General features: G+C 37.7%; 1 protein-coding gene across 9 annotated transcripts in view; it reads right to left on the bottom strand.

Annotated features, from left to right (window-relative positions):
* The window catches only part of ESRRG (estrogen related receptor gamma), a 603,662-nt gene that overhangs the window by 12,507 nt on the left and 577,194 nt on the right, over positions 1 to 13,961 (bottom strand). For all 9 annotated transcript variants that reach the window (XM_070256008.1, XM_070256005.1, XM_070256010.1 and 6 more), the window contains one exon: positions 3,304 to 3,573. In XM_070256008.1, the coding sequence (XP_070112109.1) occupies positions 3,304 to 3,573 (270 nt within the window). The remainder of the gene's footprint in view (positions 1 to 3,303; positions 3,574 to 13,961) is intronic.

Genomic DNA, 13,961 nt, shown 5'->3' with positions numbered 1-13,961 from the left:
CGAAAGTAATTCTGAATCTTAAACAGCTTTCGTCTTCCACTATATAAAAACAAGTATACTACCTTGGGGCCAGTGATAACAGTTTCAGACAGATTCTTAGACATAAGAATCAATAGAACCAATTGAGAGAACAGAATCACATGATATAATCTTACCTAGAATGCTTGTGGTCATATTTCACTGTATTTTTCAATAAACGCATGAAATTAATTGTAGAATCATAGAATTTCCATAATGGAAAGAATTCTAGAGACCAGTCTGACCTCTTAGACTGGTACACATGAGAAAATCGGGCCCTAACAATGACAACGTCAAAATTGTGACCTAGATTTTCCTTTTTAAATTCAGTCCCCCGGGGACATATCAGGGATGCAAAAACTGCTTAAGAGGTCATTGGCACTCAAAAATAAGAGACACGTAATTTAGGTGAGCTGTGAATTCTTCCCTTCAAAAACAACTGGAACAATTATTTAGGGTTTTCAAATATTTGAATGTGAGAATTAAAGTATTAGTTCATGATATATTGGGGTTTTTTGGCCATATACCTGAAGATAGGGAATATACTGCCAATGGTGTTCTGCTGTTATAAGTATTCCTGAATTCACATATGACAGAAACATGGCTACAAAAAATATGACAGCCATTATCAGGCAGCCAATTCTGTTTCCCAAGCATAAGCACAACGTTTATAATTATTTAACAAAGACAGATGTTTAAAATAAGCTGAAATTCAGATTAACGAGACAATGGTTATTAGCACCTACAGCCATATAGGGAATGCTAAGATACCATAAATAACACTAAAATATATTTTTTTTTTGCGCAAAAAGTCACTTAAGTTAATTTGAAATCTGTAAATACTAAAAGAAAATCTATGAGCTTTTTAAGGTGTCTATGAAAAGTATTAAAACACTTTCTTGTTGATGTGTTTATGAGCAGTTTAAGAACCACCGGATCTATGCAACATCGAATCTACAACTTTATTGCTGTCCTTCAATTAATGGTCAAAAAAATGGAATAAAATAGCATCATATTGACAGTAGCAAAGAAAATGACTTTCTGAGTGGTTTGGCCCAAGCAAAAATGGTGGAGCTTATGGGTTGACTTGGTAAGAGAAAGGCCACATCTATACAACACAGGAGAGGTGGCACAACTTCAAAATTAAAATACTCCTGACAGTACTTAATCATTTCTCCTTTATTAGGGGTCTGATTCAATTAATTTTTCTTGGTATTGAGTGGCTAAAAGAATGTAAAAATAATTTGTGGGAAAATTTTGCAACATTCAGAAATTTTCTGAAAAAAAGTAATCCTAGTCAGTACTAGGATAAAGAAAAAAGGAAGGGCTTGCTAAGTATTTCTGGCTTTCGACAAGAAAAATAAACTAACTAGTTCTTTAAATTCTTTCTAATCACCAGTCACTACCTTAAGTAGGTCACTTCCTCCTGCTAACAGCAGAGTATGTGGGATTCGAATATTTATATCTCAAAATATTAATGATTAGACTTCTAAACAACAGAAACAGAAATGCTGCTACTAATTAATTCAGGTATTCTAAATTATAATCCATAGCTATAAAGTATGCATTTAGCATCTAAAATTATAAAATTTTAGCAATTTTGATGATAAAGTTTTAGCGTTGCTCGGCATTCATGATTAGTTAATTTCAAAAAGCAATTTGAAACATAAAAGATATAAAACATGCTTGTATTTTAAAAATAATTAGCCAAGTAAATGTTTTAAATTAGAATAACTATATGATTACCAAATAAAAATTCTTCCCCAAATTGTCACTGCCAAATCGTTCATCTAATTATGCAAGATGCTATAATGTGAAGTCCATGCAAACTGATAAATTCCCAGGAAATTTCTATCCCGTCTCCCACTCTGCTGTTCTAGAGAGCAAGACAAGGGGTTCTTGAGGGTTTGTAACAACAGAGCCGTTTGTCATAAAGAATCATACTTTGCAGCTTTACCGGAGAGTAGAAGAGAAATAAATGGCGTGATAAGGCAGAAAGCTACGCTTGCAATTAAAAGTGCGAAATGCTAAACTCCATTAGGAAGACAAATACGAAAGTACAACTTCATTGTTGAAAACAATTTCCCTCCTATCAGTCCAAGGATTCGTGCATCAATATTGTAGATGAACTGTTAATTACAAAATCAATTAAAAATTATTTCTCAAAACAGTCACGCGTCCCTGGCTCTCATGGGGGCAATTTGGGCAGAAGGTCTCGTCTCACTAGGACCGCGCCAAATCACAAAGTCGTCATCCGCAAGTAAGCAAAAGCAATCTGGTTTTTCATTTTTCAGCGTGGCTGAGCCCAGCCTGAGATTGATCGTCACATATGGCCCCAGAAAACAAACTGTCAATACCTTGAATGCTGCAGAATTTGAACAAATAGCCGTCCGCCCATTCAAGCCACTCATTGCATCCCATTTAACAGATTTTATTGACAGTTTCCTTCTTGTAATTAAAGGGAAAACTACTGGCCGGCAACCAAGATAAAGTTCAAAGATAGGGTCAAAACAAAAGCGGATGGAGGGGCACGGTGTGACTGTCAATGGTACATAGCATCAGAACATGTTATTGACACGCAGGTATCTAATGACCTGCACGTCATTAAGGAGGGATCTATCCTGAACTTTATGCAAATGCTAAAAGAGACTTAAGACCACAATAAACCATGAGGGGAGGCACAAAGGGAAAAACAACAAAGAACCAACGATTTTTACTTATCAGGGGTTGCTCCCTATTTTAGTACATTTCAGTTCGAACGTAAAGACCGTTTATTCCCCTAATTCTTAACCCTTACTGCGTAGGTAGTGCCTTTGAGGAAAACACTCCTTCAGCAGAATTTGACTTCTAGAGAATTCCAGAATGTAAGAAACCAATAACCAAAACTAAAGATGCCACTAAATATTTTTTCCAGTTGCAAAATTTGCATTTTTGAGAGGAAAAAATGGTTTGTAGGTATCCAGAATTTACACTTATTTTCACTTGTGCATTCAAGACAATGTAGCTAATTTTGTCCTGAGGGTGTCCATTTACACTACTTTCAGCGATGGTCCAAATTAGTAAAGTCATGAGGTGGTAAAGGTTCCACAGCTTTCAACAGCACAGAAAATAAAAATAATGCCCTACAAGGTGATTATACTTATTTCTAACTTTTCACTAGAAAGCTACAATGATTATAATTTTGCTGACTCATACAGAATTTTCAGGAAAACCCTGAAAAAGTTAAGGGAAAGGGTAAAACTGACATATTATAAAATGTAACAACAACCATGTCAATATGCCAACCTGAATTAGCAAGAGCTATCGCTTTGAGGGTGACAAATTCTTCTTTCTCCAGCTTCATGCTCTTGTATTTCTTTACCAGCTGCAGGATAGCATTATTTAGGTCAAGAAGGCCTGCTAATTTGGACTGGTCTTCATCCATTATATAATCGTCTGCATAGACAAGTTCATCCTCAAATGAAAGAGACCGGTATACGACACCAAGGATTAAAATTTCCATCCAAGCGCTCTGCAGAAGGCTCATTTGGTCCGCCAGGGACAGCGTGGAGAAGCCTGCATGAGAAGATGGGCAGATCAAGTTACTTTAAAGCCATAATTTCATAATGCAACATTAGTTTCATATGGTAGTCGGCTTCTGCTTCAGTGCTCAAAATTATGCTGAGCTTTGATTAGATGCTCTTAAAATTTCCCCTGATCATTTTGTGAACGGTAAAGTAAAAGTCACAAACCAGCTTCCACTTGTTGGTGTCTTCTTGGGCGTTTACAGACACAGCCAAGGGGAACAGAAGAGAGAAGTAGGTTTGTTTCTTTCACTTGAGAAGAAAATATCAGGTAATCTTTACACGTGTGATTTCTGGCTGAAGTCTTTATGACTGTCTTACAGAAAATCAGATTTTCAACTACCTCATCTCTAAAAACCACTAGTGATAAACAACATAAAAGTTTAAAAAAAAGCCAAAAAATAAAGAAAAACAAACAATTCAGGCCACACAGTAGAGTACAATTTGGAAACATTTCTCTATACTAGCCACAAGCACGGTGAACGATGAGCATACTTAACACCCAAAAGATATTTAATATCCCCACTGATATTTAACATTAATTTTTAAAAAATGGTGATTACTGGTATAAACGAGAGCGGAATATTTAGCAGCCTGGCCTGCCCACCAAATAGAAAAGCAAGTTTATTCTTGGTATTAAGATCCAGTTATTTAAAAAATTAAATATGGAGGCAATGGCGCTTGATGGATAGGATATGAGCAGAGCCAGATCCTGAATTTAAATATCGGCTCTACTTTGAGCAAGAAAATTTACTTGTACCTTAATTTTTGTTTTGGGGCAATATAAAATAACATCCAGCCAAGCATTAACTTATAATATGCATTCAATAAGTGTAGCGATATTATACAATATTCTTATCTGAAGTATCTGGATGACTGATTCCACTTTTTACTAAAAGTCTGGTCTGCATTCACACATGCACGCTTAAAGTTGCTTCTCAGCTTCAGGAAACATTTGCAAAAAAAGTTAAAAAGAAAATGTGGTTCAAAAGGGAAAGATGAAGTCATACAATTAAACCTACTTAGCAGTAGAGATATGTATTTATATCTCAGAGGGACAAGATCCAGATGCTAAAAGGAAGTCTTAGTGAATACACCTGATGATCGGCCACATCCTTCTTCCGAGAGTCCTAAAAAAGAAATGTTTCTGAAAACCTCACTTTCATTTCTAAGGTTAGGCCCAGGAAGCCAAGGGTGACCAACCACTCTTAATGGTTTCTGAGGACAGTGCTACCATGATTTAAGGTACAGACAGCAGTAATTCTATAGAAGGGGGAAATTTTTAATAGCACACCTTATAAAATCTATTTTTACTCCCTTTCTAGACTCTAATACCCAAATCATAAATATCTACCGCCACCCAACCTTCTTATGCTCTTGCTTGTGGTCATTGTTATTGTTATTTTCATTCATATCAAATTGTTCATATTCCACATGATATTAGGAACTAGAGCACCGTAAGAAAAGGAAAAGATTTCCTGGCCTGTTGGTGAGGACTAGTAGCTTGCCATTTGGCGACATTACCTAGAAGTGTTTAATAAAATCATCAAAAGGGATTAGCCAAGCTTTCCTTAAGGGGGTCTCTAGCACGTGTAAAACGCATTTCTTTCATTATTTATCAAGCTGCTTATATATTCCTTGACAGATCTTCTTTGGGACTGGCTGTGTAAGTCTTTTTGTCCTTTTTTGTCATTTCTATGTGGGGTTAAATTAATAAATGTCCTGTTAGAATTAGAAATATAACCGTTGATAACCTTTTAAACAGAGACTCAAAAGGGAAAAATAATGATCTAATTGGAGTGGGTTTGGCTCCATCTGCTTTTGATTCTGAGAATGTTATACTCACAAGAAACAGACGATACTGCTCTTTTTTCTATTCCCTCCTCCCAAGAAAACAAGAAGCCACGCAAATCCAACTATGTAACTCAAGCAAAGGGACTAAGTAGGAATTTCTTTTGTCAATTACACAGGCGAAAAAATAAATGATCAGCTAGGAAGTTATGAGCAAAGAGGGATGGGCATTTTCTATTTGCCTTCTTTCCCTTCTTCCTTTTCAAGCTCCCAGGAGCAGTTTTTCCGCCGCAGCAGATGGACAGAGCGCGGAGCCCGCAGCACCTGCCTGTGACAGCTCTCTTCTCCCTCCCAGACACTGCTGTTAGTAAATAGATTTACACATTCTCCAATCTCCACACATCTTTCTGCCGAATAATTAAAAGCAGGATGATTAGTTTATTGAGTGGAAGGAGGAACTTTTTTATTGAGGTCCAGCCACGATTTTATCAGGGCCAGCACTTTTATGGTTGTCAGGAGGATGCAGGCATCCAATTTTTCTTATCTGCCTGATTAATACAAACGCTGTTTCAGGACGCATTAATTAACAGATACAAATCTACGTTCTCATGGAAGGATCAATACGGAGAAGAAAAGAGGCATCAATGTGAATTTAGTGCTGATGATGGAGAAGTCGCGCTATCGACATTTACGTGCACGGAAACTTTAAAGTTGCACAGGGGGCCCCTTTGTCCCTGCGATTTACAAATTAACAATTTTTCAGCCATAACAATGTTTCACACATTTCTTTGGCGTTTAATTAAGCAAAAAACAATAGCATGTCATTTTTTTTTAGGAGGATCCTGTATTTTGTTTCTTCTATATCGATGTCTGTATGTGTGTGTGTGCATCCTTCCTGTAACCTAACTTCTTTTCACTTAACGCCACAAAAAGAAGGAAAAAGGTAAAAGGTAAAGAAATGGTTTTTTTTTTTTTTTTGGTCGAGGAAGATGAGAAGATGGATCTAGCACAAAAGGTTGGACAAGTTTGCTTGCTTGGTATCCTCAACTCTATTTCAGCTGATTAAAGGAAGTGTAATTTTGCAAAATGAGAGGAAAAAAAGACAATTCACACTTTACGCAATATAAATAAAAGTCTGGACTTTTATCTCCTCTTGGTCTAGAAATAGCTGAATCTCAATACTTTAACCCTTTCCTACCTCACCTCTGCAATCTGGAAGCTGGTACAAAGAGCTCTCCCGGCCAGATGCCAAGGGAGCAGTTAGATCACCTTGTTATGAGATGCTGTGCTCACCTGCTCACCGAGGAGGCTAAATACATAACAGAGATTATATTATAATTGCACAAAATTCTTCTACCCATCCTTTAGGAGTGCAGCTATATTTTACATACATGAAGACACACGGATAAAATAATACTTTTGTCAGTAGACTTGAGCAAAGTATAAAAACCTAAATGACCAAGCTCTAAATGAAAATGCATGTTTTAATAAACTGAGTCTAAGGAATTTTCTAAAAACACTATTGCTCTATTGGCGCCCGCATACTTGTATCCCACTGATAATTACTTGTTTATGCTCTTACCCGGCAGTTAGTGCTACTTTATAGCTATGAGGCTACAAGTTGGAGGCCCTCATCTATAACACTGAGCTATCTTTGGAGAGAAACCGTTTTCCCAGGGGAGATAAAATATGCTTTGCAGTCGTGTCGTTTGAACTTCATGTTTTGAACATCCCGGGATCTTAATCTTTGGTGGGTGACAGGTTATAGTTTTAAATGTTCAGCCGTATTACAGCTTTTTAAAATACACTGATACCAGAGCACATTTTTTTCTTCCCCAGCTACAGTCCATTCCATGCATATCGCTGACAACTCTGATCTCTCTTCATCTCTGTCCTGGAGTCAGTGCCATTTAATGTATCTCGGACATTTTGTGAGCAGAATGACTCTCTACCTTGACCCGTAGTTAAAATAGCGTGTTTATCTGCAGTACAGTGTGCTCCAAATAAACCAGATGACAGTGGGGAATAGCATCATTTGGAAGGATTGAAAAGCTTCCCAAGAGGCAGGTACCCCTGCAGTAATAGACTTGAAGAAAGCATGTTTTGTGCCAATGCTCTTGCCTTCTACCGGAAACTTCGGAGAATGACAGTGGTGCCATGGGCACTTGTCAAGTCCTTTTTTTTTTTTTGAGCCTAGCAAACTGATGCACTTTGCAGTCAACTTACAAAAAAGGCTAAGCATTTGAAAGTGTGAAGGGCAAAAAATATCTGACGGCTAGTCTTCAAAAATACACTTTCATTTCAGAAAGCATAAATGTTTATTTCCTGAACGGAGTGTTGACAGAAATAGGCTGCCATGTAGCCATTTGGGTTTAACCCCTGCTAGGCATTTTCTTCTCGGCTGCTTTTTTGAAACAGAGAGCCAGCAGTTTAAATCTTTGGGGTGTCTGTCAATATCAGTTCATCATGGCATGGTTTTGCCTGCTCTCAGGTTTTGAACTGTAGTTTCTCTGTTCCACCGAAAACACTTTTCAGCAAATAACATATCATGCTGGAATTGTAATTAGGCCATAATGACTCACTGAGCTTGCAAACAAAGTTCACTGATGGAGCAACGTGGCAGAAGCTAGATTCTTTGTCTCCCATATGAATAAACCTAATGTTTATGGGAACTAGGGGAGAAAAACAACAACAACAACAGAATGAAGACTTGGTCTTAGCTACCAATAGATACACAGATGCATAACCCTTGGACTGTGTGAAGAAACTTGCTCTGTGTTTTTAAGCCATTTGCTCTTTTCACATATGAGCAGACATATCATTTGCTCTCTGATTCACAAAACACACAGCTCTGGGGCTGCAGTGTGTGTGTGTGTATATATATATATATATATATATATATATATATATATATATATATATCTATATTTTGAAAACGTTTTTCTCTGTTTTGTTTCTTCCCATAGAGATGGACTTCATGGACCAGAACTCAGTAAGTATTAGAGTTAAGCAGCTCAAGATGGTAAAATGCCAATGCTGGAATATCTACCTGGTGCCACCAGAAGCATTTTATTTAAAAATGTTCTTTATAAGGGACAAGAATTATTCTCTATTATAGGAGTACTTAAGCATTAGATACAATACTTAAAATGTTGCCCTTTGAATCTCTATTCTTATAGGCTGATCATAATCCAGGTTTCAAAAATTTATATTCAATCACAATTTGGTTTGGGTGAAATATAAGAATAAGCGACAAAAATGGGATAGCTCCCTTTCTTGCAAATTCGACCATTTGTTGCAACATTTGTTGATTCCATAAGAAAGCTGTTTCTTTAGTTCTGTTTTTACACTTCGAGTAGAATTCACAGAGATTTTATGGATCCATTATTTTAAAATAGTGGTTTCACAGGACATATGTGAGAACTTGAAAGACAGAACTCAGATTGAAAAATTACTTTATATTGATGTGGCAGAATTATCTACCATCTATAAAATTTAGCAAATGGTCTGGGTAGTGGTCATAAGTGAAAGGAGGGAAGAATAGAATTGTGATTGTGATATCTACCAGTCCAAGACAGAACCATCCCTGCTAACTGAGATTACAGCTGCAACTGGCCACTGACCACGCATGCTGGTTACGCGCATAGCCACAGGAGTTTACAGTTAGCCCACTCATGAGCAGAGAAATTGAAAACGTGGCCCCATGGCATTGGCGAAATGCTTTCTTTAGCAAGTGCTCCTTGTTTCCCAATCCAGCTTGCTAGAAAAATTTAAAGTATAACAGCAGCTAAGGAAAGATATTTCCAAGCGGCAACGTAGCCTCAAAATGACAAGGACTTCGTTTCTGTGAATGGGTGGTTTTGAACAATTGCTAACTTGCTTTCACGAAAGGACCAGCTATCGGGCAGATGAGTGCAAAAGAAGAACGTAGAGAATGTGTACAGAGTGTGCAGTTTCTCTTTGGAAATCCCACTTACCTACCACGTCTGAATGACTACAGAGGATCTGTGGTCATTCCCTTAGCTTTCCCCAAACTCTCTCTTACTTGGCCTCAACTTTACTTCTATCCTTTCATCTAAGGCAAGAAGAAAGAAAAATTGGCGTAGGGCATGGAGGCAAATATGGGCTGAGCTGCTTTATAGGAGGGAAACCTAATGGGTTTCTTTTCCTACAACCTTCATTTTGTACTAGTTGAAAGCAAGAAAATTCTGCCTGGGAAGCTCTCCTTTTTGAGGTGACTAAAATTTGTTTGACCATCAAGAAAAAAAGGAAAGGAGTGCCATATAATATAGGACTCTAAAAAAAATCTTATCAAAGGGCATGTTCAGCATCTTTTCGGGTTTAGATGGATACTGAGTAGGGAGAAGCATCATTTTGAAGCCACATTACTGATTTGAAAGACAAAGAACCTGTGCTTGAATCTGACTTGCGCTACCCAATTGCTGGTAGGACTGGATCAAGAAATATCATAGGCTGTTACAGGGCACTGACCAGTAGTCCAGGAAAATCACTCCAGGTTGGCCATCAGATAGGCGGGCACTGCCCTCTTCAGGAAATTCCCAAGGAGTCTGCATCAAATTTGGTCCAATACTTGATTGAAAAATCACACCTCCAATATAAATGCATACCGACTCTATCTCGAACTCTGGGGATCTGTAAGGCTGATAGACATTTCCACAGACTTTTAAAGAATCTATGGAAAACATTTAATGTCAAATACCCAAAAGCTAAGGGTTTACTTTCGTTGAGCGACATATGAGGGAGAAGGCTAGTGTGGAAGCAATGACTTTGAGGTCTGGAGATCTGGGGTCTAGTTCCACCCACGCTACAACCAATGGTGTTAAGTTGGCCCCTGTTGTGAGTTGAATTGTATCTCTCCAAAAGATGTCGGAATCCTAACTGCCAGTACCCGTGAATGTGACCTTATTTGGAAACAGGGTCTTTGCAGACGGTCAGGTTAAGATGAGGTCATTAGGGTGGGTCCTAATCTGATATGATTGTAACTTCATAAAAAGGGGGAAATTTAGACACAGAGACACAAACAGAGGAAAAATGATGTGAAGATACACAGGGAGAACGCCATCTACAAGCCAAGGGATGCCTGAGGTTACCAGAAGCTAGGAGAGAGGAGTGGAAGAGATTCTCCCTCATAGCCCTTCAGAAGGAACCAACCCTCCTGAAATCTTGACCTTAGGCTTCCAGCCTCCAGAACTATGAGATAGTACACTTCTGTTGTTTACGCCATCCAGTTCTTGGTCCTTTGTTATAGCAGCCCCAGCAAACTAATACAGACCCACAGTCGACTCCTCATCTGTCAAATTCAAAATGTGGACTTGACAGCACTGAAGGATCTTCCAGTTCCAACACTGTCTGGTTCAGAGTAGCAAACTGAGAACTTCTTACAAGAAGCACAAGGGAGTGTGGGTAACAGCGAGCACCTTAGACAAAGATCTCTGGACTGAGAGTAAGTAGACCTAGCACTGGGTGCCACTTCTGCCACCGAGTAACTATGAGACTCTGAGAAATGACTCAACTTCTCTGGTTCCTGGTTTCCCATCTGTGTAAAATGAAGTGGGAAAAATGTTCCTGAAGGTTTGGTCCAGCCCTACATTATTAGGTTTCCAATGGTTCCACAGTAACGAAATTCAAATCAATTCATCTTTAGTATATCTATGATAAGTGAAGCACTCTGCTTAGCACCATTAGAATATACCAGATGAGTACAATATAATCTCTGAGCTCTAAGATTTTACAGTACCGTAACAGTAGATTAGAACATAATGAGGAAAAAGCGTAGGTGCCATAAAGGATGATTAAAGTGTATTTTTATGCAGAGGATGAAAGATTGGTGTTTGCTTGTACACATCCTCCTAAAGTTACCCATCACTCTCTCTCCTTTTTCCCCTCCACAGTTTTGGTTCAGGCTTCCATCATCTCTTTTGGGATAAAGTGATACCGAAATCCTTCTATCTGGTACTTTCCTCTTCAATCTTACCCATGGCTATTCAAGCATTCTTTTAAATATGAAATGTAAGTATGTCTTCTGCTGATCAAAATATTTTCTTGGCTTCCACATCTTCTAAAGGACAAAACTGAAACTCTCAGGCACAATATGGAATTTCTTTCACTGTTTGGCCCTTTTCTCCCTTTCCTGCTGTATTTCCTGAAAAATCCTCCCCTGGTAATTCCTCTGTAGATGGCCTAACACGTGGAAAAGTGAGCTCATTTTCCCAACCCCAAAGTCAAAACCCACAGCTCCACTGCTTCCCGGATTAATAGCTTCACCACGCACTAGCCACCTCACTCCTAGCCCTTCACTGATCCATCCGCGAGTCTTCTCTTTTATATTTCTGAAATCAAATACACACATTCCTTTCCATTCCTAGTGCCATTATCAAGGTTCCTCTGTAGCATCCAGTGGCATTAACAGCTGTTAAGTTGAAAATGATAAAAGAGGAGCTCAAGGTAAAGATCTATGCAAGTAGAGGAGTGGATGTGATGATGTGCTGCCTAACAGATCTATCTGTATCCTTCTCAGTGGGTTGCCATGTTCTCCGAGCTCTTCACAGAGAGGACTTCCTCTTCCTTGTCCCTTGCTGTATCCCCTACGCCTCCAACAGTGCCTGCCACATAGCACCTGCTCAATAATTATGTGCCAAATGAATGAATAGGTAATTCCTTGACAACTTGTTGACTGGCTTTCAAAAAGAATGAGAGGCTGGAAATGAAGAGAACATTCCAGAAATTAGCTCTCTCCCTCAAGAAAAAACATCTGAATACATAACAAAAAAAGCTGTCTAATGTTTTTTCATAATACAACAAGTGTTTATTAAGGCATTGATTATATGTAAAGCTCTTTGCTTATAAGCATATATACAGTATATAGAATTTCCTTTGGAGCCAGGTAAACTCTGATAAAGTCCTGCCTAAATTTCTCAACCTCACTCAGCTCCTTTTTAATTTGCAATTAAAGTTGACATTTTAATCATATGACCTGACTCTTTTCTCTTGTATTTACAAATAACCATTCACAACAGATTCCATGATAATGTCACAATGACTTTTTTATTATTTACAAGCATCTGTAATTAATTTCTCTACTTTATCCTAGTTGTATAATTATTTTGACAATGTGTAAATTTATTTTCCATAGCTGGCATTTTTAACCTCTCAAATCCTAACCTCGTCAGAGCAGGAATGAAAGCAAATGCTCCTTGCTTTTTCCTACTTGCAGGAATAAAAATTTGAACGTCTACTTATTTTCTATAAATTCTTAGGAGATTCCAAATCTAGTTTTTGGATTGCAGATTCCAAATTTAGTTTTGTAGAGCCCAAGGAACTGATAAAGGCAGTTTTCGCACTCTAAAAAAATGGCAAGGCCTGGGTTTTTATCTTTATGGGTTTCCTCTCTGTGAATCAAAAACAGCAAAGAGAAGGCAATGCAATAAAAACGCATTCATGCGGCGTCTCCCTCTCAGTCCATTTTAGAACAATGGATTCTCACTAAGTAAATACTCACTTGTCAGAAGTATTTGCAACACTACAGTCATTGAGTGGCACCGAGGGAGTGAAGTGCCTTCTCGTTTTAAAGCAGCAAATTAGACATTTACAAACAGCGAAGATGCTACTTGTCGGTTATGACCTTCCACTGTGTCTGTACAAGTAGGTGTTAATGTAATTTAAATGCCATTTAGACATGTTTCAGGTTTATCAAACTGGTTTGTATATCTATTCTTACATAATAATTTTGAAGGGGAACCCTTTCCACCTGCTGCCAGAAAAACCACAGCTGTAGATAGCCCTGTGTGAAGATTCTGGTCAAGGAAAGGAGAATCCATTTAAGTCTAACAGCAGTCAGGTCGGACCACGAGGAAATCAAGCAGGAGGCCAAAAATATTTTTAATAAGTCAAGTAGTAGGTTCACATGATTTCTGTATGAAGTTTGTTTTCCATCTTTAGCACATACTTAACTGAGAGTTTGGACTTGTGAGCAAACAAATTATATCAATTGGAGACTATAATTTTTCATTTAAAATAGAGAGATGGGGAGAAACACAAAAAGATGAATTTTGCTAACATAAATTTTAGGATCAAATACCAAATACCCAACCAAAGTTTTAATGAACTAACCAGTAAGTTATTAACAGAGCACATCGCTTGTTACACTTCAGTGGGAGAAACAAGTGTCTCTAACATCCTTTAGAACCATTGGAGAAACGATTTCAACTGTAATTTTTGGTTAACTTTTTAAACACCAATAATTATTGGTCGTTTTCACTTTCCTTTATAGCTTCTAGTATTTGATTTTGTTTCTGACCCAAAAACATATTGTAAGTCAAAAGCGGAATTTTTAAGTTTTTCTTTTGCCCAAACCTGAAGTTTAATAACTTCTGTTTTTGTTTTTTTTTTTTAATGAACTGTTTCTCTTGGGAACATTCAACCATGGAAGGAAATCTATAAATAATTAGTTTTTGGGTGGTGAACATGATGTAATCTACACAGAATTCGAAATATATTATGATGTACATCTGAAAGCTATATAACGTTATAATCCAATGTTACTGCAATTAAAAAAAATAGACAGTTAGC

Source organism: Equus caballus, chromosome 30 (assembly GCF_041296265.1).
Source record: "Equus caballus isolate H_3958 breed thoroughbred chromosome 30, TB-T2T, whole genome shotgun sequence".
Lineage (NCBI taxonomy): Eukaryota > Metazoa > Chordata > Mammalia > Perissodactyla > Equidae > Equus > Equus caballus.
Note: the sequence above shows the minus strand (reverse complement) of the source record. Positions and strands in the feature narration are given on the sequence as shown.